General features: G+C 42.3%; 2 protein-coding genes across 2 annotated transcripts in view; one reads left to right on the forward strand and one right to left on the reverse strand.

The window, feature by feature from the left end:
- Window positions 1–1,284: 1,284 nt before the first annotated feature.
- LOC311147745 (epithelial membrane protein 3-like) lies at window positions 1,285–7,052 on the reverse strand. The gene is made up of 5 exons (XM_084184516.1): window positions 6,834–7,052; window positions 3,799–3,889; window positions 3,535–3,637; window positions 3,299–3,439; window positions 1,285–1,962 (listed from the first exon to the last, which is right to left on the reverse strand). Exons 1-5 carry the CDS (start codon window positions 6,926–6,928, stop codon window positions 1,787–1,789), a joined length of 606 nt encoding a protein of 201 aa, XP_084040642.1. The 5' UTR covers window positions 6,929–7,052; the 3' UTR covers window positions 1,285–1,786.
- An 853-nt stretch (window positions 7,053–7,905) lies between these two features.
- Window positions 7,906–27,773, forward strand: part of ccdc30 (coiled-coil domain containing 30) — a 38,568-nt gene continuing 18,700 nt past the window's right edge. Inside the window, exons 1-14 of the mRNA XM_084184557.1 lie at window positions 7,906–7,970; window positions 8,643–8,849; window positions 10,143–10,325; window positions 11,089–11,209; window positions 11,422–11,612; window positions 11,781–11,870; window positions 12,619–12,702; window positions 13,183–13,336; window positions 19,732–19,803; window positions 23,905–24,020; window positions 24,246–24,337; window positions 24,772–24,964; window positions 25,494–25,595; window positions 25,949–26,074. Of these exons, the coding sequence (XP_084040683.1) occupies window positions 8,829–8,849; window positions 10,143–10,325; window positions 11,089–11,209; window positions 11,422–11,612; window positions 11,781–11,870; window positions 12,619–12,702; window positions 13,183–13,336; window positions 19,732–19,803; window positions 23,905–24,020; window positions 24,246–24,337; window positions 24,772–24,964; window positions 25,494–25,595; window positions 25,949–26,074 (1,545 nt within the window). The 5' untranslated portion in view covers window positions 7,906–7,970; window positions 8,643–8,828. The remainder of the gene's footprint in view (window positions 7,971–8,642; window positions 8,850–10,142; window positions 10,326–11,088; window positions 11,210–11,421; window positions 11,613–11,780; window positions 11,871–12,618; window positions 12,703–13,182; window positions 13,337–19,731; window positions 19,804–23,904; window positions 24,021–24,245; window positions 24,338–24,771; window positions 24,965–25,493; window positions 25,596–25,948; window positions 26,075–27,773) is intronic.

A 27,773-nucleotide genomic window follows, 5' to 3' on the forward strand; every position in this document is an offset into this window, starting at 1 on the left:
CTTCCCCAGTATCTACTGATACAGGCCAAGCAGAAGCTGTGTCCGCATGTGGTGGTGACTGGGTCTGAGAACATCTTCAGGCAGATGGAGCACTCCAAAATGCTGTTCAGACAGGAGACTGCTGGTGGCAGCCATAGCCTGGCAACAGACACATGTTGCTGTTATTGTTGTTGTGTCTACCCCTAGAGTTCAATGACTCCAAAACAAGTTCCAAAGACTATCAAACCAGTGTTTTACATGTATTGTTTTATTGCTTGTACATTGAACAGTTCAAAGTATGACAGCTTGCTTGTGTTGAAGAATCAGTAGATAGTTGTATTCAGACCTTTGAAGGGGTGACAGTAGACAAAGACGTGGCCTCGATAGCCTCCTTCAGCTGAGGATACTCATGTTTATCCCAAGGCTCCCTATCGCAGAAGCATTTCGAAATCCGACACACCCTCTTTGAATCAGCTGTTGTTTTTGCAGAAGAGAAAAGCATACACGTTTAAAAACGAAACGCTACTCATCTTTTATGTATGTAATGTCTGGCACCACATAAAATCAAGTCCTTTACTGTAACCCTATATCCAATCTGCATCACTTATGCCCTTTTGGCACACTGAATGTCGAATATCTAGAGTGGACTTGCATGCACACTAATGATTAATCTCTGTCTTTGATCCTTTCCTGACATAAGCCCATTGAGTTGAATTGTTGTCACGCCCTGGCTCTGGGGACTCTTAAATGTTGAGCCAGGGTGTGGATTTTTCATTGTTTAGTTTTCTATGTTTTTGTTCTAGATCGTGTTGATCTATGTTGGCCAGGGTGGTTCCCAATCAGAGACAGCTGTAGCTCGTTGTCTCTGATTGGGGACCATACTTAGGCAGCCTGTTGGCACCAGTTAGTTTGTGGGATCTTGATCCGTAAAGGTTTGGTGTGTGTAACCTCAGGACTTCACGTATCGTTGGTTTGGTTTTGTTTGTGTGTTAAGTACTAATTAAAGATGTACGCTTATCACGCTGCGCCTTGGTTCCACGAGTCTTCCTGTAACGATCGTGACAATTGTGTAGTAAACTGTTATCCTAGGTCCAGGAACACAACTATAACTATAGTGACCTTGCAGCTATCTTCATGTATGAATGGATCATTTCTAAAAAGAACAGGAAATTATCACTATTGGTAACTGTTACTGAATAGAACATGAAAGATGTATGTGGCGTGTTTTGTTCTGCACACTGAAAATAAGAGCATTTCAATCAAATAAATTAAAGAGAATATAATAAGAAACAACTAACTTCAACGTAAGTTCTATACGTTTTATTTAGGAAAGTTAGAGCAGCTCTAGCTGATAGGACTACATATTACAAATACAAAAATATATTTCCCTATTCATGTACATATATTTCAAATCAATACAAGCTTGATTCTGCAATATCAGGAACACCTCTTTGGTAGTTGTCATCGTTGGCTTCATAAGTCACCCAGGTTTACAATAAATACTGACTTGGAGCTTTCAGAATTTTTCAGACATAGATATTTTGGAAATAGGACAAATATATATAATTGCCTGTAGCACTGTATAGCGAAGCTCTATAGGCTACTAAACATGCTATATTCAAAAGCCTCACCAGATTCGCTTTTATCCAAGATCCAATCAATATTTGGATTGATCAGAAATAGCTGCTTCTATATGACAACAAAGTAACAGACCCAGATCTGGAGCTCCATCGCCTCTGATCTAATTATAGCTCAATGTCAACAACTAGGCTTTTTTTTGTGCTCAGTATTCACCTCTCTTCCCTGGTCACTCTTTCTTACGTAGGTGGATGTACATGACTCCACTGATCAGTAGCAGCGGTACACACACCCAGGCCAGTATGAAACAGTAGCCAAAATGTCCCTTGATCAGCTCTTGTGAGTCCTGGAGGATCTCTTGGTTGTGCAGTGTGTAGATGAGAGCAGCCGCAAATGCAGTGAGACCTAAGAGAATCAAAAGCCAGAGCTAAGTTAGGGGTATACTCAGTGCTTAACTTGGACTGAAATAGGTGCCTGTACTCATTTTGGGTGCCGTTACTGTTTATATTTAGGTGCAGGAGCTCCACAATAGTTTTGAGCTAATATTCTGTAAGAGGCGCAGGAGCTCAAGCAGTAGAAAAGTTTAGGTGCCGGTACTCAGCTCCAGTGAGATTCTGCCCAAGTCAAGCACTGAGTGTACTGTGACAGCAAAATGACACATTTCCGTTGAACAATAGACAATAAAGCATCTATTCTATTCTTTCCTGTAACACTCTTAAATTAGTCACATCAAGATAACTCTACTGTATACTGTGTTATGTTGTTGTTCCTGCCTGTTTTAGAATGAAATTATTCTGTGTGCGTTACCTCCCCGTAATCAACGAAAAGGAGCATCAGGTGTGAGTATGTGCCCACACCAATCAGAGTCTTGAATTCGCGCCTCCCGTCAGGTATAAAGAGCCTGAGTGTGGACTGTTCTGATGAGCTGTCAATGACTGATTGGTGTGGGCGATCAGCATAATGGCAGGAAGTAGGTGTGCTAAGGGTGCTGCAGCACCCCCTGATAAATTAATTAATTAATTGCAGCACCCCCAGTGCAAAACATCTTCCCGCTGCCATGCGTCTATTCCAAGTTCTCATAAATAACGTTTGCTTGCAGCTGAAAACGATAATTTGGATGAAAAAGTCACTAAATTGGAATCGCAGCACAAAAATTACATCCTGGATGTCAGCATGCATGGCAATGAAACTCCATGCACAATTTAGGCTCCCTGTTTATTTTATAGTGTCCAAAATAAAGGAAATAAATAATGAAATTAAGGAATGAAGGGGGAAGTTAAGCACCCCTATGATTTGATTGATTCCATACTGAAGAGGGCTTTGCTGAAGAGGCATTTGTTATTGATGTTGTCGTAGGTCTACTGTGGCATGTATTCATGAACAAGCTAATGGTTCGTCTTCTGGTTATTGCAAAGTGGTTGACTTGGGCCGCAACAACTGACACTCTATACCAGTGTTGAAATTATCCTATACTTTCATCAAATTGCTATATTACAACAACCGTAACACAGCACTGGAAAAACTTTCGGAGGTAGGCTGAAAAGATTTGAAGGAGACTGCAAGAGCAGTATTTCACCATAAGGGGAGCTCGTTGGTCTTTCACAGCATGAGTGAATGTTTGTAAACATTATCTAGCACTGATGGTTAGGACCATGCGTTTTTTCTGACCACATTACCTTTTCAAAATCAACTACAACAGGCCTGGTGGCAGATAGAGATGGTTCATTGTTTCACTTCATACCTGCAAAGACTTGACATAACCCAGTGAAGTAGAAGAGCCCCCCTTTGGACATTGTGAAGAGCTGCCCAAGGAAGACTAGGAAGGAAACTGAAGAGAAGACCACAGACAGCACCATCAACACCTGGACTGATTGGAGCCACTCTGAGGAAGGACAAGGAAAGATTTATCAATATGCACCTCAAACTGTCAGGGAAGGGAAGATTTCAATGATGTCATGGGGTAAAAAATATGTTTACCAGTCTCCTTGGTGGAGGCACACAACCAGGTTCCAGTGTCATTGTCAAATCTACAGTTATACCAGAGATCTGAGTTCTCCATCCCATCCCATACCCACCAGGACTAAGAGGGAAAGAGAGGCAGGAAACGTGTTCAAGTGAAGGGAGTGGTTTTGTTGTATGGTAAACATCTACTGTATGAGAAAAAGCTGAACTACTTTTATCACACATTTATATCTTAACTAACAATAATGAAAATATATATTGGTGAAGTAGGTCTCTCACCTTCTCCATGGTGGCAATGAAGAGCATGGCCAAGGTGATTAGATGCAGCAGGGTCACAAACATCAGCAAGTACGCCATCTGAACAAGGTCCCTGTCAGATAATGGAGATTGAAATCTGGCTGAAATCACAGATGGCTTGCACATAACAGGCAACATTTACTGTTTCAGTTCGGGCTTGGTTGGTGTTTTTATTGGTTTAAGGGCAGCCAAAACAATATTTTGATTATGGCAAAAAAAACTTGTGGTCTAGATGCTATAAAGTAATATTTGCAAATGTATGTTTTTCATCAGGTTCACCTCACAAACACTGCCGCACCTCCACATCCACCTCATAATATAGGTTTACTGTGCTTCCAGGGGTGTAAAGTATTTAAGTAAAAATACTTTAAAGTAACGTTTTTGGGGGTATCTGTACTTTTACTTTACTATTTATATTTATTACTTTTACTCCACCACATTCCACATTTTTTTTTGCCTACTTTTACTCCCATACATTTTCTCTGACACCAAGAGTACACATTTCGAATGCTCAGGCAGGACAGCAATATGGTCCAATTCACACACCTATCAATATAACATGTTGTCATCCCTACTGCCTCTTATCTGGCAGACTCACTAAATACAAATACTGTGTTTGTAAATTATGTCTGAGTGTTGGAGAATGCCCCTGTCTGTCTGTAAAAAATTTTTAAAAACTAAATAATTCTGCTGTCTGGTTTTCTTAACAAAAGGAATGTAATGTATAGCATTTACTTTTACTTTTACTCAGGTATGACAATTGAGTATGTTTTCAACTACTGTACTTAAGTACATTTAAAACAAGTTACTTTTAGACTTTTACTCAAGTAATATTTTACTGGGGTGACTTTTACTTGAGTCATTTTCTATTAAGGTATCTTTGCTTTTACTCAAATGTGACAATTGAGTACTTTTTCCACCACTGTGTGCTTCTGAGCTCAAATAGATTTCACCCCAAACGCAAATGGAAAGTCTGAGCTGTGAAAAGGCCACAAAACAGAGAGCCAATTAACTCTTTCTAAAACGGCTCTTTGACTGGTCTGTGTCACTGTAATAAACATGTATTTAAACGAGAGGGCGGGGCTGGTTGAAATAAAAATTGTGTCACGTTATTTACTGAAGTAACCTCAAACGTCTGCAATGACGGAAAAGGGGAATACGCAGTGGTGTAGTGGAGGGTATACGCAGGTATACGCAGTATGCCCACTTATTTTTCAGTGGGCATTTCGTACACTCACTTCTTAATCCCCACTGATGTGTATCAAAGTAGTGTGGTGGAGGTATACGCCATCTCAATTAATAAGGCTGATGGAACTGATCAGAATGTTTAGCTTAAAATGTTGACAAACTATTATTTCTCCACATTTTACGCGCAGCAATGTGCACACGGCGGAAGGCCTACGCGTGAACGTTCTAACACGCGATTGCGGAATAAACACCGTTCTAAAAATGCGCACCGCACATACGAGTGGTTTCATGGACAGAGATGGAAATATCCGTTAGAAATGTAGAAAGAGGTGGGATTTAAAGATGCAACAACTGTAATGTGTTGCTAATATGACTATGCCTTTGGCTGCTAGACAATGAAAGAAAGTTGAACAGGAGAACGCATAATGAGTATGTCTTTATAAAAATAATTGCCTCCACGTTTCTATGGTGGGATTTTGGCTATAGGCTACTACTTTGAAGCTAGGTAAGACATGCATCACATAATGAAGTAAAACGTTCAGGTGTCAAATAATTAAGGAACAGGAAAAATATAGCACTGCTAATGATAGGTCTAACTGTCTTCTGGTAGATGGAAAGGCTTTCCCAAAAATCTCCTTTATTAAATGTTAACTAGCTACAAAGTAGCCTATGCCTACCTGTCAGAATGATATGATGATTATTTGTATCAATCTAGTGTCCTTTTTTTTTTTGCGTACTCCATCTCATTTGCAACAGAAACACCACTAACCAAACAAAAGTGCCTGCACACTTGAATTAAAGGACAACTACACTCAAAAATCAAAATGTCTTCAAAAGTGGTCTCCTGATGTTGTTCAAGCATTGTTATGGACTTAGAATATACAATTGTGATTTTCTTCTGTAAAAAAAACTGTGAGAGCAAAAACCTGAAAAAATGGGGGAAAATCTGAAACCTTTGAATTTCTGACTCATTCAGAGTGTATGTCACTGTTTTTCATAGAACTTTTCACACAGGGCGCCTTTCCTTCGCCGGGCGGGCCATTTGGACATTTCTTGGCAAAATTAGAGTATACCCACTTCTCCAGGCAAAATTAGAGTATACCCACTTCTCCAGGCAAAATTAGAGTATACCCACTTCTCCAGGCACCACTACACCACTGGGAATACGTGCTTTACAATTTGGAGGAGTAAACTGGGCTAACAAATGGTTTTAATATTAGCTTTACAACATTTCAACTTGTAAAGAGCAAATCCAGTTTTGCTAAATAAATCATCAAATAGATGTTTACAACAACACCCGCAAACATTGAACATAGTCATAATATAGTAGTTTTGTAGTAGTATGGTGGTCAAAAACATAAAAATATAATTTTACCACAGGGGACATGATGAATTAGCCCAGCAAAAATGGTAGAACGATGAACACGTCTGTATAGATCTCTATCTTTAGGAGGGGCCCGATTTGGGGTGGGTAAATCATGATTGTCAAATTATACCATTAAATGAAACAAATTCCATCTGACAACTGAATGAAGGGCTTGGGTGTCTTAGATGTGACTGTATCGGTTAAGTTGAATGAGAATTAGCATGGAAATCAAAACATTTATAGAAAATGGCTTATCACAAGCTTTCTCAATTCTAAGACTTGTTCCATGCGTTATGCTCTGAATACTTCAGTCTGGTGATTTAAGAACATGTTTTTCTTCCATCATAAAGCCAGAATCTGACAAGTACGCCTATAAAACATTTATATAATAACATTTATATAATAAACCTCTGGTGAATGTACTCCAGAAAGTCCGAATTATCATTGAAGAATCTCTACTCACCTTAGTTTGTGTATTTCACGTTCCTCTGAATCAGGCCTCTCCTTCTGTACAACTCTGTAAGTTTCCCCTCTGGTGGTCCTCTCCTTGCCTCTCATGCCACTCCCCCTTTATTTTTTTCAATCACTCCATTTCCAAAGTTTCCATTAGGAGGAAAGGAGGAGGAATGCTGCAGAGTTTTAAAAAAAGAAACCCTAAACGCCCATTTCCTTTTAGTTGAACAGAGCTCCCTTTGCTCTCCTGACTCCCTTCAGTCCAAAATCACCATCTCAAACCACACCCACCCTTGAGCAGTAGAACAGCAAGCCACATGAAAATATTTATACTGTAAACATTTCACGTTGAGTTAATCCCACATCTGGTGTCTATATGATCATACTGCACTAGTTATGATCACCCTATCTTTTAATCCCAAAGAAAGATAAATATGGAAAAAGAAAATACAAAAAAAATGCCACTTTAGAGTAGGAGTGTGCTAGGCCTAAATGCGGTGTACAGTACACAAACCATTATGTTAATTTGCATGTGCGTGTGGTGAGTTACAAAGCGACTGGCAACAGATAAATAGAAATGCAAATCATGCCACAAAGCAATTACATTCAATGACACACAGAAGGCTAAATATATATATAAGGCATTCATTTTCAGAGGAATTTACTGTACTGACCGAAATAAATGTGGGTGCATTCTGGCCCTCCTATTCCACACGTTGGTGTTTTCAGGTTTACAAAGGAGATACAGAACAACCAAATGTATTGTAATGAAACAGGCAGGGAGCAGGTCTCGAACCCTCAACCTTCTAGCCCGAAGTCCAGCGCGCCATCGACTGTTCCCCAAAAGCATGCTCCCGTGGCAGAGTCGATATCCGCGCTTAAATACCCAGGGATCAGTATAGAACGTGACTTTTTTTTTGTACATAGTTTTTTATTGTTACCATTTTCATGTTTTGTATAAAATGATTAGAGCCACATATTTCTCCTCATCATACAATAGATAGATTTTCCCATTTACCCCCTGTATCACCTGAATGGTATATTCCGTTGCCTAGGCGCTGGTAGAAGCGACCGACTTGTCCACACCTGCTGGCTACATCAGTGAGTGTTTGCTGCACCTGAGCTTCAGCGCTAGCTAGCTAGCTAGGTAGGTAGGTTGGTTTTGCCTGGTGCTGGAAGTGGCGGTGCAATAAGTTTGATCGAGCCAAGCGTCCAAGATTTGAAGTCGCTCAGTTGTGTCTACAAATTGTAATTAATAACTTTTTGGCGTGCATGCAGTCAGCGATCATTCGTTTAGCTGACGTTAGCAAGCTAGCAAGCTAACGTTAGCTAGCGCTAACTCTCTGTGATTGCTAACATTAGTAAGTCGTTCCTCTCTGACGTTGTCAGACATTTTGGGGAGAATGAGGAATTTTATCAAACTCCAGCTGGCTAATGTTGCACTGCCTCTATTTTATAGCTAGCTAATTAACTAAGGTTGTCTGCCTACTTGTTGTGAGACATTGCACCCTGTAATGTTATCAGTCAGACAGACATTAGTGCAAGCTTCAGAGTTTCGTTCTATATAGTAGCTAGCGTAACGTTAGTAGCCTATTCATAGACGCTAGCTAGTTAACTCTAGTGATAAAGGCAGTAGAATGGCAACTTGGGTTCTCGAGAGCAACTAACGTAGTAGTTGCTGCTGGACCATCATGACAGCTCCTCAAGATTAGTTTTTAGCAGCTAGCTAACTATAATCGGCTCGACTCTAAGCCTTGCTTAGCTTTAATCGTTTGCTCATTCCTTGCTCTGTTTATAGTTGCTCTGTCATCTTTTTCAGGTGATTGACTTGGGATGGACGGTCTAAACTACTGTCTGTGGATTTCGCTGGCTTGCATCCATCCTTGTCATGCATTTCAAACCACAAGCTGTTTAACAGTGTACCATGTAGCCTGCTACTTGGTAACTTTTTACTGAAGGAAACAGCATCACTTGCAGATGCAACTCCATTGGATCTAGCTAGTGTATGGACATGGATCATGATGAGGTAAACTCAAGCCTGAATTTGCTTATTTAAACGAGATAGGCATATGTATGAAGTCATCCAGCTTGATAATATGTTAATTTTAAACCTGCATGTCATGCAATGCAAATGTTTTAGTTGCTAATCTTCAGTAGCTAGTTCTAAGTCTAGGCCCAGGGCGCTATTTGCCCTTATCATGACTCCAATTGCATTGCATTGGAGTCATTCCACATCCCCTTTTGATTAGCTGAAGGGATTCAAGTGAGAAATGCTCTATCTAGAAACAAATGGATCCTTGATTGCGATACACTTTTGGAAACCTTGAACACCACTGAATTAGCATCCAAAAATAACTTTACAAATATTCAAGATACACTTACTGTTAGCTGTTTTACAGATTTCCACTGAGGTTTTTTGTTTAATGCAGCTACACGAGCCAACGTTTTTGTTGTTGTTCCCTCCCGAGTTTCCATTAACTCAGGAAGTGTTGTTGTAGTTCAGGTAAATGTGCAATGCAAAACAACTCTGTGGAATTATATTTAAAAAAATGCACAGTAGGTTTATATTTTGTATTTGTACAATTATTTCTCTGTGAAATGAAAGTGAAGTTCCAAAGGTTTCCAAAACCGTATCGCAAGTGAGTTTTATTAGCGTTTCTAAATGTTAAAACAGAGTGTTGGGATTGTAGTTCACATTGCCCAGCTGAGGTCCATACTTTCAACTGAGAACCCTAGGGCTGGCTGAATGTCCTCTTGGGTACTCGAGAGCTAGGGCCCTATGTGATAGCAAAGTATGAGAACAACTGACCTTTCAATTGGTTATAAGGGATGCCATGGAGAAGGGACACTATTTGTCAATCATAGTTTTAATTCTTTGGCAGTTCAGTTATTGTGAACTCACAACTAGCCTAACAAAACAATTTTGACTTGGCAGTAATATTTTCTGTTAGATCACAACAACAGGTGGGGGTGGATGAGACCTGATGCTCTGGGGCAGCTTGTTGAACCATTCTGCCTACTATCATGTTGAACAATGTCTTTAGTAGCCTTGTAGTCTCATCGTTGAATGATGAGCCGTGTCAGGTTACTGGGCTTGCAAATTACAGTATTGAATTCTATTTTAGGCTGTGTTTAGCGTTGGCAGTGGTCTCTGTGCGTGACCTCCCATGTGTCACAAAGGAGATCACATTACAGTTAAACTGACTGCTTTGCTGTTAAATCATTCAATCACACCAAATGGTACGACATGGCATCACCTGTAAAAAGGAAATAACTATGGCGTATCATTTTGTTTAATGCGTTTTGTTATGGCGCCCAGGTTCCGTCGGAGTTGGATCAGATTGCCCTGCGTCTGCAGGAGGGCGGCCTGGCTCACTCGGCAAGTCCGGAGGAGTGTCAGCGGCACCTGTGGCGTCAGCTCCTGCATTGTGAGGGAGACCTGCGCACAGCTACCCAGGAGCTGCACACACTGCGCACACAGCAGGCCACCGAGATGAAAGAGGTGAGGCACAGAGCTCAGCAGACACCACACTGTGATTACTCAGTCAGTGTGAACTGACTTGGGATCAGCATTTCCCATCACAGTTATCCCGCTAACCGTTTTGAAGTAAATTACACAACTGGTTCTGGAACAGTTGCCTAAGACATAATGCACATAACACACCAGGGGCCACAGACGGTAGGCTAGGATCTGCTATCTGATGCCTAGTTCTAAAGAATGGTTAATGAGGCGTTCATATCACATTTGTGCTGCTATCCTCCTTCTGGTGCACGAGGAAGCTGGTGAATAGTCTTGCCCACAGCTATCTTGTTTTAAAGCAAAACTATAGCCTACTGCAGGGTTGCCCAACCCTGTTCCTGGAGAGCTAACCTCCTGTAGGTTTTCGCTCCAACCCCAGGTGTTACTAACCTGATTAATCTTATCAGCCTGCTAATTATTAGAATCAGGTGTGCTAGATTAGGGTTGGAGCAAAAACCTACAGGACGGTAGCTCTCCAGGAACAGGGTTGGGCAGTCCTGGCCTACTGTATTCAGTCCACAAATTGCATTCTACATTTATTTTACATTTAACTCATGGTAGCAGTGTTTAGACAATCCAGAACTGAAAACGGGCAGCAAAAGTTCCAATGGGATTCAGTCAGCTTTGTCCAATTTAATATAGGTACTAGTAAAGTACAGGTCCGGTTCTCAATATCATCCCTACCAGGGGGGTAGCCTCATCCATGGACCAATGTCATTCATGGCTGGCTGTCGGTCTGTCTCAGGTGGAGAACTATGTGGAGCACATCCGTGGCCTGCTGGAGGAGCGTGAGTCTCTGACAGCCGAGTATGAGCGGGACAACGAGCAGCTCCATGCAGACCTCCAGCAGATTAGGCTCCAGCAAGGTATTTAGGCAAGATTAATGGAAGATGTATTCACTGGCACGCATTGTTGTCACTTAGCACACACTGTGAAAAGTTGTCTGAACAACAGTGTAGACACAGAATCTTGCTTATGTCTATCTCTACAAGTACCTGGGCGGTTGGGATTAGTAGCCGTTTGTGATTGGGCAAGACACTGCATTGACCCAATTACTCTCCTTTCCACTGTCTCACAGATTCACAGAGGAAGGAGGTGGTGGAGATGCTGGCCCAGGAGGACTTGGGTGAAATTGGCCTCAGCAGCACCAGTGAGCAGGTGGCCTACCTGCTGGTGGAGAGGGCCACGCTGTTGGAGAGACTGGAGGCTGCAGAGAGGAGGCTGGACACGCAGAGCCTCACAGGCAACCTCAGGGAGGTCCACCTGCAGGTAACGGACTATGTTTTTATTGGTTATTTTCTATCTTGTTTGTGTTCCACAATGAAGGCTATAAGTAAAGCTGTTTTCAAATACAGTCAATTAAATGTATGTAAATCACGGAATGCAGTTTTAAATGTATGTGACTGTCCTGGGGTGTGGGGTTGCTGTGTTTCACAGGACGAGCTGGATCATATTCGCCACACTATGGAGGAAGAGTTAAGACAGCAGAGGGAGACCATGCAGTGTACCAAAGAAAGCATGAACCAGGTGAAGAGGGATAACTATAGATATCTGGGTGGAAAACCTCCTCTTGCTTTAGACTAGTCAGCATCTCTCTCAGGTTATGAAAGAAAAGAGATCTGGAAGTGAAATCTGACTTTAAAGAGCCAATCTGCAAATGCTACATACATTTTTGGACTTTTAAATTCATTATATATACCCATTGATTATTGAAGAATATAAGTTATAAATACCTCATGAGCTTAGTTCAATTGTCGTACCCCATCAGAACCCCAAAATACAAACTCCTTTGTTTGTAAACAATTTAATTTTAAGCAAACACTGTATAGCCTCAAAACATGGTTAAAACCATAATTTTGATATCATGGATGGTCCGTTGAAATGGTTACATTTCTCCAGCCCTAGCCCTCATCTGTTTACCTAAACAGTGACTGGGTGTCACTTTGTTATTGTTGAAACTGCAGATTGACCCTTTAATTTAAAAAAATGTATTTAGCACAGGGTTTCCCAAACTCGGTCCTCGGGACCCCAAGGCCCTAACACTACACAGCTGATTTCAAATAATCAACTAATCATCAAGCTTTGATAATTTGAATCAGCTGTGTAGTGTTAGGGCAAAAATCCCCCTTGGGGTCCTGAGGACCGAGTTTGGGAAACGCTGATTTAGCGTCTAAGTTGATACCGCCTTGACGCAGCTGGCATTGATCCTGGACAGTGGGGACACCCTCATAGGTTCTCTTGTCAATCCTTCTGCCCCGTGGTCTTTCTTCCCAAGGAGCAGCAGTCTCCAGCTCAGAGGCCTTGGAAGAAGCTGTTTGGCCTACGCAAGTCCTCACAGAGCACACACAATGGTGCCCCTGTAGGTCCCCATCTTATCTGCCATATCCAACTAACCATGATATTGTAATGACTTGAGGCAAGATTGCATGGGTCAACTTTTCTGTGGTTCTTCCTTTCAAGTCCTATTTCAGAGCCGTACTACTGTTGGCAAGGCATCCACGACACTGCTCACATTGCTAACCCTGGAGCCTTACTAACTGCTTAAATATTTAAATTTTTTAGACTGGCATTTTGAATGGCATGGGCATTGGGAGTTATGGGTCTGGTGGAAATTGTCCACGTTTATATGAAGCTCTGTAAACGTAATTATTACCAAGAAAAATAAAGTATCAATATGGGTTTTTTAGTTGGGTTTCAGCTTCAGTACATTTATGTACTCTATCAGATGCAAATATCTATAAACATTTTATCCATATTATTGCCACACATGCATTTGTTTAAAGTTCTAACGCCAACATGGTATCTTGACTCCGTAGTATTTGCTCTCCCTCTGTCTCAGGTCCGCAATGAGGACGTATCCCAGGAGCGTTCCGAGCGCCAGCGGCTGGAGAGGGATCTGGAGGAGGCAGCTCGGAGGCTTTCCATGGCCCACGAGGACATCCGCAGACTGACAGACGAGCTGGAATCTGCCAAGAAGACCCAGGCCATGTGTGGTATGAGACAACAATATTATCTTTCTCATTATATTGTACAGGTAACTACCAAAATAAAACACCAACATAAAGTGTCTTAATAGGGCGTTGGGCCACCACGAGCCTGAACAGCTTCAATGCACCTTGGCATAGATTCTACAAGTGTCTGGAACTCTGTTGGAAGGATGTGACACCATTCTTCCGTGAGAAATTCCATCATTTGGTGTTTTGTTGTAGGTGGTGGAAAACGCTGTCTCAGGTGCCGCTACAGAATCTCCCATAAGTGTTCAATTGGGTTGAGATCTGGTGACTGAGACGGCCATGGTATCAAACCATTCAGTGACCACTCCGTGCCCTTTGGATGGGGGCATTGTCATCCTATGGGGGCCTAGACATGGTAGCCAAAATAATGGCCTAAACATTTTTATACATTACCCTAAGCATGATGGGATGTTAATTGCTTAATTAACTCAGGAACCACAGCTCTGTGGAATCACCTGCTTTCAATATATTTTGTATTCCTCACTTAAGTGTTTCCATTATTTTAATAATAATAATAATATGCCATTTAGCAGACGCTTTTATCCAAAGCGACTTACAGTCATCCGTGCATACATTATTTTATTTTTTTGTGTATGGGTGGTCCCGGGGATCGAACCCACTATCTTTGCCTTACAAGCGCCGTGCTCTACCAGCTGAGCTACAGAGGTTACCTGTAGTACCAAGCAATAACATGAACACCTTCTCACTTCTGAGTTGACTAATATAAAATAGAATGTAATTGATATTCCCCTACACATTTTCTTAGTACACTATTTGCTGGGCAGTTCAGGGTGCATCCTGCAGTCACACAAATAAAATCAGCATTTGGTCTTATCAATCTGTGTTACGGCCCAACAATAACCGGAAGACAAACCATTAGCCAAACACATCAATACATTCCACGTCACAAGTTTGGCTTCTCGTCATCAGACGAGTGTTGGAAGGGTGGATGGTGTAAGTGGTTTGGCGTGAGTGGTCGTGGCAGCAAGAGGACAGAGTAGGAGAAAGTGGTTGAGATGCCACCCTGGCTGCACATTTGTGGTACCCGATGAAGGCAGAACCCCCGTAGTGGACAGATAGGTAAGCCAGCAAATGACAGGATCAACAGGAGAAGCAGCAGGAAACTCCGTAAAGGAGGCGAGGCCTATAAAATGCACAAATATTGATTAAACATTTTATATAACAGGCAGGCTTACATTTGATGCAGTGTTAAATGTGTGCACGTATAGCCTACTTGTAATTACTTTAAATATTTTATAATACTTGGGTCATTCCACAAATAGAGTGCCTTTTGGGTAGTGTATTTTTGTCAGAAATTATTATTTAATCTAATTTTAACATTGTTATAAAGAGCATGTCTTCAACTTCATAACAAACATGTTTTCCCAGGTTAAATTAGTCATATTACAGAAATTCTGCCTAAGTTCACCCAGTAGTTTTGAAACTAGTGCTCACTAGCCAAAATGGATCCCCGAAAATTGTGTACAACGTCATATAATGTGTATCATGTAATTGTTCTCGAGCCCTGCAGCATGTGCACAAAGAGAGTAAAAAAAACTGTGGTGTGCTTGGGCCAACTCTGCAACCTCATTGGACAATTCTGGGCTGACCTGATCCCGCCTCCCACCTGGTGTTTATTTGCTAAAATGGAAAGTGATGCCCGGCCATTATAAAAAACCTGCGTGTGTTGGAGTCAATTATGTATATATATCCTAGATGACTGACGGGGCGCTGTTTTTAAGCCATTGCGGAGCCATTTTTGTACTCCACCATTACCATTGTAAAAAAAGCATTTGGAAGCTATATAAATGCATTTACAGTGCATTCGGAAAGTATTCAGACCCCTTTACTTTTTCAACATTTTGTTACGTTACAGCCTTACTCTCAAATGGATTAAATGAAATGTTTTCCTCATTAATCTACACACAATACCCCATAATGACAAAGTGAAAACAGGTTTGTAGAAATGTTTGCGCATTTATATAAAAATTAAAAACAGATACCATATTAACATAAGTATTCAGACCCTTTGCTATGAGACTCGAAATTGAGCTCAGGTGCATCCTGATTCCATTGATCATCCATGAGATGTTTCTACAATTTGATTGGAGTCCATCTGTGGTAAATTCAATTGATTGGAAATGATTTGGAAAGGCACACACCTGTCTATATAAGGTCCCACAGTTGATAGTGCATGTCAGAGCAAGAACCAAGCCATGAGGTCGAAGGAATTGTCCGTAGAGATCCGAGACAGGATTGTGTTGAGGCACAGATCTGTGGAAGGGTTCCAAACTATTTCTGCAGCTTTGAAGGTCCCCAAGAACACAATGGCCTCCATCATTCTTAAATGGAAGAAGTTTGGAACCACCAAGACTCTTCCTAGAGCTGGCTGCCCGGCCAAACTGAGCAATCGGGGGAGAAGGGCCTTGGTCAGGGAGGTGACCAAGAACCCGATGGTCACTCTGACAGAGCACCAGAGTTTCTCTGTGGAGATGGGAGAACCTTCCAGAAGGAGAACAAATCACTCCACCAATCAAGCCTTTACGGTAGAGTGGCCAGACGGAAGCCACTCTTCAGTAAAAGGCACATGACAGCCCGCTTGGAGTTTGCCAAAAGGCACCTGAAGGACTCTCAGACCATGAGAAACAAGTTTCTCTGGTCTGATGAAACCAAGATTGAACTCTTTGGCCTGAATGCCAAGCGTCACATCTGGAGGAAACCTGGCACCATCCCTATGGTGAAGCATGGTGGTGGCAGCATCCTGCTGTGGGGATGTTTTTCAGCGGCAGGGACTGGGAGACTAGTCAGGATCGAGGGAAAGATGAACGGAGCAAAGTACAGAGAGATCCTTGATGAAAACCTGCTCCAGAGCACTCAGGACCTCAGACTGGGGCGAAGGTTCACCTTCCAACAGGTCAACGACCCTAAGCACACAGCCAAGACAACGCAGGAGTGGCTTCGAGACAAGTCTCTGAATGTCCTTGAGTGGCCCAGCCAGAGCCCGGATTTGAACCCAATCGAACGTCTTTGGAGAGACCTAAAAATAGTTGTGCAGCGATGCTCCCCATCCAACCTGACAGAGCTTGAGAGGATATGCAGAGAAGAATGGGAGAAACTCCCAATATCGGTGTGGCAACCTTGTAGTGTCATACCCAAGAAGACTCGATGCTGTAATCGCTGCCAAAGGTGCTTCAACAAACTACTGAGTAAAAGGTCTGAATACTTATTTAAATGTACTACAGTGGGGGAAAAAAGTATTTAGTCAGCCACCAATTGTGCAAGTTCTCCCACTTAAAAAGATGAGAGAGGCCTGTAATTTTCATCATAGGTACACGTCAACTATGACAGACAAAATGAGAAAATAAAATCTAGAAAATCACATTGTAGGATTTTTTATGAATTTATTTGCTAATTATGGTGGAAAATAAGAATTTGGTCACCTAGAAACAAGCAAGATTTCTGGCTCTCACAGACCTGTAACTTCTTCTTTAAGAGGCTCCTCTGTCCTCCACTCATTACCTTTATTAATGGCTCCTGTTTGAACGTGTTCAGTATAAAAGACACCTGTCCACAACCTCAAACAGTCACACTCCAAACTCCACTATGGCCAAGACCAAAGAGCTGTCAAAGGACACCAGAAACAAAATCGTAGACCTGCACCAGGCTGGGAAGACTGAATCTGCAATTGGTAAGCAGCTTGGTTTGAAGAAATAAACTGTGGGAGCAATTATTAGGAAATGGAAGACATACAAGACCACTGATAATCTCCCTCGATCTGGGGCTCCACGCAAGATCTCACCCCGTGGGGTCAAAATGATCACAAGAACGGTGAGCAAAAATCCCAGAACCACACGGGGGGACCTAGTGAATGACCTGCAGAGAGCTGGGACCAAAGTAACAAAGCCTACCATCAGTAACACACTACGCCGCCAGGGACTCAAATCCTGCAGTGCCAGACGTGTCCCCCTGCTTAAGCCAGTACATGTCCAGGCCCGTCTGAAGTTTGCTAGAGTGCATTTGGATGATCCAGAAGAGGATTGGGAGAATGTCATATGGTCAGATGAAACCAAAATATAACTTTTTGGTAAAAACTCAACTCGTCGTGTTTGGAGGACAAAGAATGCTGAGTTGCATCCAAAGAACACCATACCTACTGTGAAGCATGGGGGTGGAAACATCATGCTTTGGGGCTGTTTTTCTGCAAAGGGACCAGGACGACTGATCCGTGTAAAGGAAAGAATGAATGGGGCCATGTATCGTGAGATTTTGAGTGAAAACCTCCTTCCATCAGCATGGGCATTGAAGATGAAACGTGGCTGGGTCTTTCAGCATGACAATGATCCCAAACACACCGCCCGGGCAACGAAGGAGTGGCTTCATAAGAAGTATTTCAAGGTCCTGGAGTGGCCTAGCCAGTCTCCAGATCTCAACCCCATAGAAAATCTTTGGAGGGAGTTGAAAGTCCGTGTTGCCCAGCGACAGCCCCAAAACATCACTGCTCTAGAGTAGATCTGCATGGAGGAATGGGCCAAAATACCAGCAACAGTGTGTGAAAACCTTGTGAAGACTTACAGAAAACGTTTGACCTGTGTCATTGCCAACAAAGGGTATATAACAAAGTATTGAGAAACTTTTGTTATTGACCAATTACTTATTTTCCACCATAATTTGTAAATAAATTCATAAAAAATCCTACAATGTGATCTTCTGGACATTTTTTTCTCATTTTGTCTGTCATAGTTGACGTGTACCTATGATGAAAATTACAGGCCTCATCTTTTTAAGTGGGAGAACTTGCACAATTGGTGGCTGACTAAATACTTTTTTCCCCCACTGTATTTCATTTTTTTCAATTTTAAAAACAATTGCAAAAATGTCTAAAAATCTGTTTTTGCTTCGTCATTATGGGGTATTGTGTGTAGATTAAATTGTTTATTTTTCTCATCAATCAATTTTAGAATAAGGCTTTAATGTAACAAAATGTGGAAAAAGTCAAGGGGTCTGAATTCTATCCGAATGCACTGTATATCTACATTCCTTTTAGAATGTTCTATTAGACACCTTAATGCATACATTAAACTAATAATTTGCAATTCATATGATATGTTACGAATTCCAGTTCGTACAATATTTTACGAATTTTTATGTGCTTAAGATCCCATTTAATCTCTTTAAATACATAACATTTTGTCCTTGAAATATTGTAGAATTCCATTAATTCCTAGTACCAATAAGGCGGACAGTGCCTTGAAAGTCTAATTTGCCAATACATGTGAGCAATCAAGGGTTTATATACAGTCAGATGTTATGGGGCTATTTTGCTTCCACTGGTCCTGGGGCCCTTGTTAAGGTGAACTTTACCAAGTACCAGGACATTTTAGCCAAAAACCTGCTTGCTTCTATCAGGAAGCTGTAACTTGGCCGCAAGTGGATCTTCCAGCAAGACAATGACTCCAAGCACACCACAAAATCCCCCACCAAATCTTAATTGACCACAAAATCAACATTTCGCAATGGCGATCTCAGTCTCAGGACTTGAACCCCATCGAAAACCTGTGGTTTGAATTTAAGAGGGGCAGTCCATAAGAGCAGATAAAGTGTATCAAGGATCTTGAAAGATTCTTTATGGAGGAATGGTCTAAAAACTTTTTTTTTACCCCATTTTCTCCCCAATTTGGTGATATCCAATTGGTAGTTACAGTCTTGTCCCATCGCTGCAACTCCCGTACGGACTCAGGAGAGGCGACGGTCGAGAGCCATGCGTCCTCCAAAACACGACCCTGCCAAGCCGCACTGCTTCTTGACACACTGCTCACTTAACCCGGAAGCCAGGCGCACCAATGTGTCGGAGGAAACACTGTACAACTGGCGACCGTGTCAGCGTGCATGTGCCCGGCACGCCACAGGAGTCGCTAGAGCGCAATGGGACAAGGACATCCCGGCCGGCCAAACCCTCCCCTAACCCGGACGACGCTGGGCCAATTGTACGCCGCCTCATGGATCTCCCGGTCACGGCCGGCTGCGACACAGCCTGGGATTGAACACGGGTCTGTAGTGACGCCTCCATCACTGCAACGCATTGCCTTAGACCGCTGCACCACTCAGGAGGCCACACATTTTATTTCTTATGATTTTAACACACAACGGGAAGGAAAGGAGAATATGCCGCTGTGTGGCATCACCATGAAAGGATTGCTAATGTTCAGGAGGGCAGTTCATCCCTTTTCCCCATGACATGAGAAATGTTGGGAAATTTTAAAAATATTTGAAAACAATGTAATAAAGTGTGATATTAGTGACAAATGCTGGAGTAATAGAAGTGTGTAGCCTACTCTTAAAATCATGTCACAATTTGTCATTTGTAAAAAATGTAGGACCTGAGCTTGAGCGAACTGGTCAAGAGGTGGAGAGCCTGAGGAAGGAGGTGGACAAGCTGAAGCAATGTGGTGAGATACTACTTGACCTTGATAGTTCCTCTTCCATCTAATTTTTCTTCACAATCCATATTAACACTGAGTCCTAACAAGCGCCGTTATTGACTGGAGCCAGTTGGTGACTTATGCACACCAAGTGTGTAAGATAGGCTAACTTAAACTACTGTTACGAAACAAACTAGCCAGCCTACAGAAAACTCTACTCTTGCTATATCTAGGGGTTCTGTCTGTGTGTGTGTGTGTGTGTGTGTGTGTGTGTGTGTGTGTGTGTGTGTGTGTGTGTGTGTGTGTGTGTGTGTGTGTGTATATATATACATACATACATACATACATACATACATACATACATACATACATACAGTAGCAGTCAAAGGTTTGGACACACCTACTCATTCAAGGCTTTTTCTTTATTTGTACATCAAAACGACATCAAAACTATTAAATAACACATATGGAATCATATTTTATATTTGACATTCTTCAAATAGCCACCCTTTGCCTTGATGACAGCTTTGCACACTTTTGGCATTCTCTCAACCAGCTTCACCTGGAATGCTTTTCCAACAGTCTTGAAGGCGTTCCCACATATGCTGAGCACTTGTTGGCTGCTTTTCCTTCACTCTGCTGTCCGACTCATCCCAAACCATTTCAATTGGGTTGAGGTCGGGGGATTGTGGAGGCCAGGTCATCTGATGCAGCACTCCATCACTCTCCTTCTTGGTAAAATAGCCCTTACACAGCCTGGAGGTGTGTTGGGTCATTGTCCTGTTGAAAGTTCAAAGTACTTGAAATGTTCCGTATTGACTGTCCTTCATGTCTTAAAGTAATGATGGACTGTCGTTTCTCTTTGCTTATTTGAGCTGTTCTTGCAATAATATGGACTTGATATTTTACCAAATAGGGCAATCTTCTGTATACCCCCATACCTTGTCACAACACAACTGATTGGCTCAAATGCATTAAGAAGGAAAAAAATTCCACAAATTAACTTTTAAGAAGGCACACCTGTTAATTGAAACGCATTCCAGGTGACTACCTCATGAAGCTGGTTGAGAGAATGCAAAGCTGTCATCAAGGCAAAAGGTGGCTATTTGAAGAATCTCAAATATAAAATATATTTTGATTTAATTAACACTTTTTTGGTTACTACATGATTCCATATGTGTTATTTCATAGTTTTGATGTCTTCACTATTATTCTACAATGTAAAAAAAATAAAAAATAAAGAAAAACCCTTGAATGAGTAGGTGTGTCCAAACTTGACTGGTTGTATGTGTGTTGTACAGTTGAAGTCGAAAGTTTACATACACCTTAGCCAAATATATTTAAACTCAGTTTTTCACAATTCCTGACATTTTATCCTAGCAAAAATTCCCTGTTTAGGTCAGTTAGGATCACCACTTTATTTTAAGAATGTGAAATGTCAGAATAATAGTAGAGAGAATGATTTATTTTCTGCTTTTATTTCTTTCATCACATTCCCAGTGGGTCAGAAGTTTACATACACTCAATTAGTATTTGGTAGCATTGACTTTAAATTGTTTAACTTGGGTCAAATGTTTCGGGTAGCCTTCCACAAGCTTCCCACAATAAGTTGGGTGAATTCTGGCCCATTCCTCCTGACAGAGCTGATGTACTGTAACTGAGTCAGGTTTGTAGGCCTCCTTGCTCACACACACTTTTTCAGTTCTGCCCACAAATGTTCTATAGGATTGAGGTCAGGGCTTTGTGATGGTCACTCCAATACCTTGACTTTGTTGTCCTTAAGTAATTTTGCCACAACTTTGGAAGTATGCTTGGGGTCATTGTCCATTTGGAAGACCAATTTGCGACCAAGCTTTAACTTCCTGACTGATGTCTTGAGATGCTGCTTCAATATATCCACATAATTTTCCTTCCTCATGATGCCATCTATTTTGTGAAGTGCACCAGTCCCCCCTGCAGCAAAGCACCCCCACAGCATGATGCTGCCACCCCCGTGCTTCACGGTTGGGATGTTGTTCTTCGGCTTGCAAGCATCCCCCTTTTTCCTCCAAACATAACGATGGTCATTATGGCCAAACAGTTCTATTCATCAGACCATAGGATATTTCTCCAAAAAGTACGATCTTTAAGGCAGTTTTGGAGCAGTGGCTTCTTCCTTGCTGAGCGGCCTTTCAGGTTATGTCAATATAGGATTAGTTTTACTGTGGATATAGATACTTTTGTACCTGTTTCCTCCAGCATCTTCACAAGGTCCTTTGCTGTTGTTCTGGGATTGATTTGCACTTTTCGCACCAAAGTACGTTCATCTCTAGGAGACAGAACGCGTCTCCTTCCTGAGCGGTATGACGGCTGTGTGGTCCCATGGTGTTTATACTTGCGTACTATTGTTTGTACAGATGAACGTGGTACCTTCAGGCGTTTGGAAATTACTCCCAAGGATGAACCAGACTTGTGGAGGTCTACAATTTCCTTTCTGAGGTCTTGGCTGATTTCTTTTGATTTTCTATTCAGACCCCTTGACTTTTTCCACATTTTGTTACGTTACAGCCTTATTCTATTATTATTTTTTTTTCTACACACAATACCCCATAATGACAAAGCAAAAACAGGTTGTTAGATTTTTTACAAATATTTATTACAAATAAAAAACATGAAATATCACATTTACTTAAATATTCAGTCCCCTTACTCAGTACTTTGTTGAAGCACTTTTGGCAGCAATTACAGCCTCGAGTCTTCTTGTGTATGACGCTACAAGCTTGGCACACCTGTATTTGGGGAGTTTTTTTCCATTCTTCTCTGCAGATCCTCTCAAGCTGTGTCAGGATGGATGGGGAGCGTTGCTGCACAGCTATTTCCAGGTCTCTCCAAAGATGTTCGATCGGGTTCAAGGCCAGGCTCTGGCTGGGCCACTCAAGGACGTTCAGAGACTTATCCCGAAGCCACTCCTGCATTGTCTTGGCTGTGTGCTTAGGATCGTTGTCCTGTTGGAAAGTGAACCTTCGCCCCAGTCTGAGGTCCTGAGCGCTCGGGAGCAGGTTTTCATCAATGATCTCTCTGTACTCAGCGCCGTTTATCTTTCCCTCGATCCTGACTAGTATCCCAGTTCCTGCCGCTGAAAAACATCCCCACAACATGATGCTGCCACCACCATGCTTCACCGTAGGGATGGTGCCAGGTTTCCTCCAGACGTGACGCTTGGCATTCAGGCCAAAGAGTTCAATCTTGGTTTCATCAGACCAGAGAATCTTGTTTCTCATGGTCTGAGAGTGCCTTTTGGAAACTCCAAGCAGGCTGTCATGTGCCTTTTTCTGAGGAGTGGCTTCTGTCTGGCCACTCTAACAATAAGGCCTGATTGGTGGAGTGCTGCGGTGATTTGTTGTCCTTCTGGAAGATTCTCCCATCTCCACAGAGGAACTCTTGAGCTCTGTCAGAGTGACCATCGGATTCTTGGTCAACTCCCTGACCAAGGCCCTTCTCCCCCGATTGTTCAGTTTGGCCGGGCGGCCAGCTGTAGGAAGAGTCTTGGTGGTTCCAAACTTTTGCAGTTTAAGAATGATGGAGGCCACTGTGTTCTTCGGAACCTTCAATGCTGCAGACATTTTTTGGAACCCTTCCCCAGATCTGTGCCTCGACACAATCCTGTCTCGGAGCTCTACGGACAATTCCTTCGACCTCATGGCTTGGTTCTTGCTCTGACATGCACTGTCAACTGTGGGACCTTATATAGACAGGTGTGTGCCTTTCCAAATCATGTCTAATCAATTTACCACAGGTGAACTCCAGTCAAGTTATAGAAACATCTCAAGGATGATCAATGGAAACAGGATACACCTGACCTCAATTTTGAGTCTCATAGCAAAGGGTCTGAGTACTTATGTAAATAAGTAAAAATGACTAAAACCTGTTTTTGTTTTGTCGTTATGGGGTATTGTGTGTGTAGATTGATGAGGGGGGAAAAAACAATTTAATCCATTTTAGAAAAAGGCTGTAACGTAACAAAATGTGGGAAAAGTGAAGGGGTCTGAATACTTTCCGAGTGCACTGTAGTATCACTTATTAAGTAGCACTTCATTTGGGGAGGTCCATGTGAAGCCCCTCTACACAATGCCTTTTTGTTTTCTTCAGATATGCTGGAGCTGCAGAGAGCGAAGGAGCACAACGAAAGACTGGATGGGGAAATCCGGGTTCTGAGAGAGCGAGTGCGCTCCCTGGACTCTGAGAAGAAAACCCTGTTACAGATGGTGGGCATTAACTAAACATAGGCCTACTGTTGGGCCCTAAAATATTGGGTAACCACATATTACCTAACTGATTCTTTGTAAGCTCGAACAATAATGTCACAGACTGCCAAACTCCCAGCACTATGTGATGTGGTTAGTACTTGTATGATCCTTGTGAGATAGAAAGAGGATGTGTTTCCTGTACAGAAGGAATGATGTGTGTACACCGATGTGTGTATTTGTCAGGGGGAGGGCAATGGCAGTGAGCACCATAAAGACCTGCCTACGCTGTTGTTGACAACATCGACACCTGACGAACAGGAGCAGATTCATAAAAGGTATGGATGCACCCTCAGCCCCTCTGCAGTAAATACGTTTATCCTACATCTGTAGAATCATTCTGTTCAGAGGTCTTTCTCTGGTTGTGCTGACCAGGAGTCACCTCATGTCAGTCATGTCCACATGTCAGTCATAAGAAGTAGCATTCACTCTATTCAATCAAATGTATTTAATAAAGCCCTTTTTATATCAGCAGTTGTCACAAAGCGCTGTATTGCCATTAATCAATGATCTGACATATTTCTTGTTCTGTCTCTTTCTCACACTCTCTCTCCCTCTTTCACACATGTATCTTACTCCCTTATTTTGTGCTGTCTTTCTCCCTCCCTCCCCTCAACTTACTCTCACCCTGTCTTTCTTTCCCTCCCTCTCTCTTACACACTTTTCTCACACGATCTCACTCTCTCCCTGACTCTCTCACCCTGTCCTGCAGGTGTCGCGAGGCTGTGGAGGACGTGGGCAGCCAGCTGCGGGAGCTGCAGCGGCGCATGCAGAGGCAGCAACAGGAGCAGGAGGAGCTGGTGGAGAGGAACGAAGAGCTGGAGGCGCTACTGGGAGAGGCCCAGAACGCCAGCAAGGAGGAGTGCCAGCGCCACGAGGGAGAACTCGAGGGACTGCACCGCAAGGTGGGAGAGGGGGTTGAACGAGAAGGGTCATAAATACACTACCGTTTTTTTTAGAACACGTACTCATTCAAGGGTTTCTTTATTTTGACTATTTTGTACATTGTAGAATAATAGTGAAGACATCAAAACTGTCATCAAGGCAAAGGGTGGCTATTTGAAGAATCTAAAATATAAAATATATTTGGATTTGTTTAACACTTTTTTTTGGTTACTACATGATTCGATATGTTCATTGTTTTGATGTCTTCACTATTATTCTACAAAGTAAAAAATAGTAAAAATAAAGAAAAACCCTTGAATGAGTAGGTGTTCTAAAACTTTTGACCGGTAGTGTATATTCTTTCGTTTATTTTTTATTTTATGACATAATCAAGAGTAATTTTCTCAAGACCTTTTCTTCTTATCTTTTTGCTAACAGAACATAGAAAATATCAGTTTTCACAGATTTAGACACTGTTATGGTGCTGGAGATAATGAATAGGAGGTTATAAATTATAATAAAGTGTTCCTTTTAAACGTCCACTCACAGATTAAAAGCCTAGAGGCAGAGCTGAAGAAGATATGTGCTCAGGACCAGGTACTGAAGGATGGAGGTGTCGTAGGCAGAGAGACTGAGACGTACTTACATCAGGTAGGAAAACGTTGTGCTGGTAGTTTAGAGTGGAAATGTACAAGCTAACTTGCCTGTGCCATTGTTTTTGTCTCATCCAACTACTTTCTCAAAGTGTCAGGCACCCATTTAATGGTAGTCATTTAAAACCAATGTAGCAGGCCAAAGAAGTTCTTCCCAGGCACCCAGATTGGCCATCGCCTAGAGCTCTTTGATTGCCAGTGACCTATTGTACATCTTAACGGTTTGTGATTTGTGAACATTGAGAACAGGTGCTGTGCTTGAGTTACAAGTTGCCTCTAACCACAAAACAGGACATCAGTGAATAAGGACTTTTACCAACTGTATTATGTTTTTCTGCCTCCCCTACCTAGTTGAGGGACAGCAGCCAGGAGAGGGTGGCTCTGCTGGAGGCTCGTCTGACCGAGGAGAAGGATTGGAGGAGACAGCTGGAGGTGGACCTCGGCGCTGCCCAGGCTGCACTCAAAAAGAACAAAGAGGTACACTGCAAGGCATGCTAGGTAGAATAATGGGTTTTGCGAAGTCCAAGGATGTATATAAACTCTGGATTGCTGAATTGCTGACGCTATGTATTGCCCATTGAGAGGCTTTGAAGCCACTGGTCGGCCATTATGGCACTCCCCAGTAGGAGCAATCCTCCATAGGAATTAATGGAATTCTACAGTATTTCAATTAAATGTTTCAAGGGCAAAATTACATGTATTTAAGTATTTTTGTTGTTGTAGTGGTTATGTTTAGCTTACACAATATAATTTAAAAGTATGTATTAAGGTGTCTGTAATATAATATACTTGGCAAAAATGTAGACGTAAATGCATTCCTATAGCTTCCAAAATATTTTTTACAATGGAGGAGTACCAAGATGGCTGTGCGGTGGCTTCAATAATGCGCCCCCTGTCAGTCATCCAGGGTTTATACACGCCATTGGTAACCTCCAATGGTTGAATTGGTCATTGAATAGCTACAGTGAGGGAAACAAGTATTTGATCCCCTGCTGATTTTGTATGTTTGCCCACTGACAAAGACATGATCAGTCTATAATTTTAATGGTAGGTTTATTTGAACAGTGAGAGACAGAATAACAACAACAAAATCCAGAAAAACGCATGTCAAAATATTTATTTGCATTTTAATGAGGGAAATAAGTATTTGACCCCTCTGCAAAACATGACATAGTATTTGGTGGCAAAACCCTTGTTGGCAATCACAGAGGTCAGACGTTTCTTGTAGTTGGCCACCAGGTTTGCACACATCTCAGGAGGGATTTTGTTCCACTCCTCTTTACATATCTTCTCCAAGTCATTAAGGTTTCGAGGCTGACGTTTGGCAACTCGAACCTTCAGCTCCCTCCACAGATCTTCTATGGGATTAAGGTCTGGAGACTGGCTAGGCCACTCCAGGACCTTAATGTGCTTCTTCTTGAGCCACTCCTTTGTTGCCTTGGCAGTGTGTTTTGGGTCATTGTCATGCTGGAATACCCACCCACGACCCATTTTCAATGCCCTGGCTGAGGGAAGGAGGTTCTCACCCAAGATTTGACGGTACATGGCCCCGTCCATCGTCCCTTTGATGCGGTGAAGTTGTCCTGTCCCCTTAGTAGAAAAACACCCCCAAAGCATAATGTTTCCACCTCCATGTTTGACAGTGGGGATGGTGTTCTTGGGGTCATAGGCAGCATTCCTCCTCCTCCAAACACGGCGAGTTGAGTTGATGCCAAAGAGCTCGATTTTGGTCTCATCTGACCACAACACTTTCACCCAGTTCTCCTCTGAATCATTCAGATGTTCATTGGCAAAATTCAGACGGCCCTGTATATGTGCTTTCTTGAGCAGGGGGACCTTGCGGGCGCTGCAGGATTTCAGTCCTTCACGGCGTAGTGTGTTACCAATTATTTTCTTGGTGACTATGGTCCCAGCTGCCTTGAGATCATTGACAAGATCCTCCCGTGTAGTTCTGGGCTGATTTCTCACCGTTCTCATGATCATTGCAACTCCACGAGGTGAGATCTTGCATGGAGCGCCAGGCCGAGGGAGATTGACAGTTATTTTGTGTTTCTTCCATTTGCGAATAATCGCACCAACTGTTGTCACCTTCTCACCAAGCTGCTTGGCGATGGTCTTGTAGCCCATTCCAGCCTTGTGTAGGTCTACAATCTTGTCCCTGACATCCTTGGAGAGC

This window comes from Coregonus lavaretus (assembly GCF_964263955.1).
Source record: "Coregonus lavaretus genome assembly, chromosome: 20".
NCBI lineage: Eukaryota > Metazoa > Chordata > Actinopteri > Salmoniformes > Salmonidae > Coregonus > Coregonus lavaretus.

Bases quoted from the DNA above. Each gene is read 5' to 3' on its own strand.
- LOC311147745 (XM_084184516.1), bottom strand. From the start codon at position 6,928: ATGAGAGGCAAGGAGAGGACCACCAGAGGGGAAACTTACAGAGTTGTA. The intron at 3,440-3,534 runs GTAAACATATTT...GTCCTTCCTCAG, and splicing joins TGCCTCCACCAAGGAGACTG to AGTGGCTCCAATCAGTCCAG. The intron at 1,963-3,298 runs GTATGAAGTGAA...TGATTCTCTTAG, and splicing joins GTTATGTCAAGTCTTTGCAG to GTCTCACTGCATTTGCGGCT.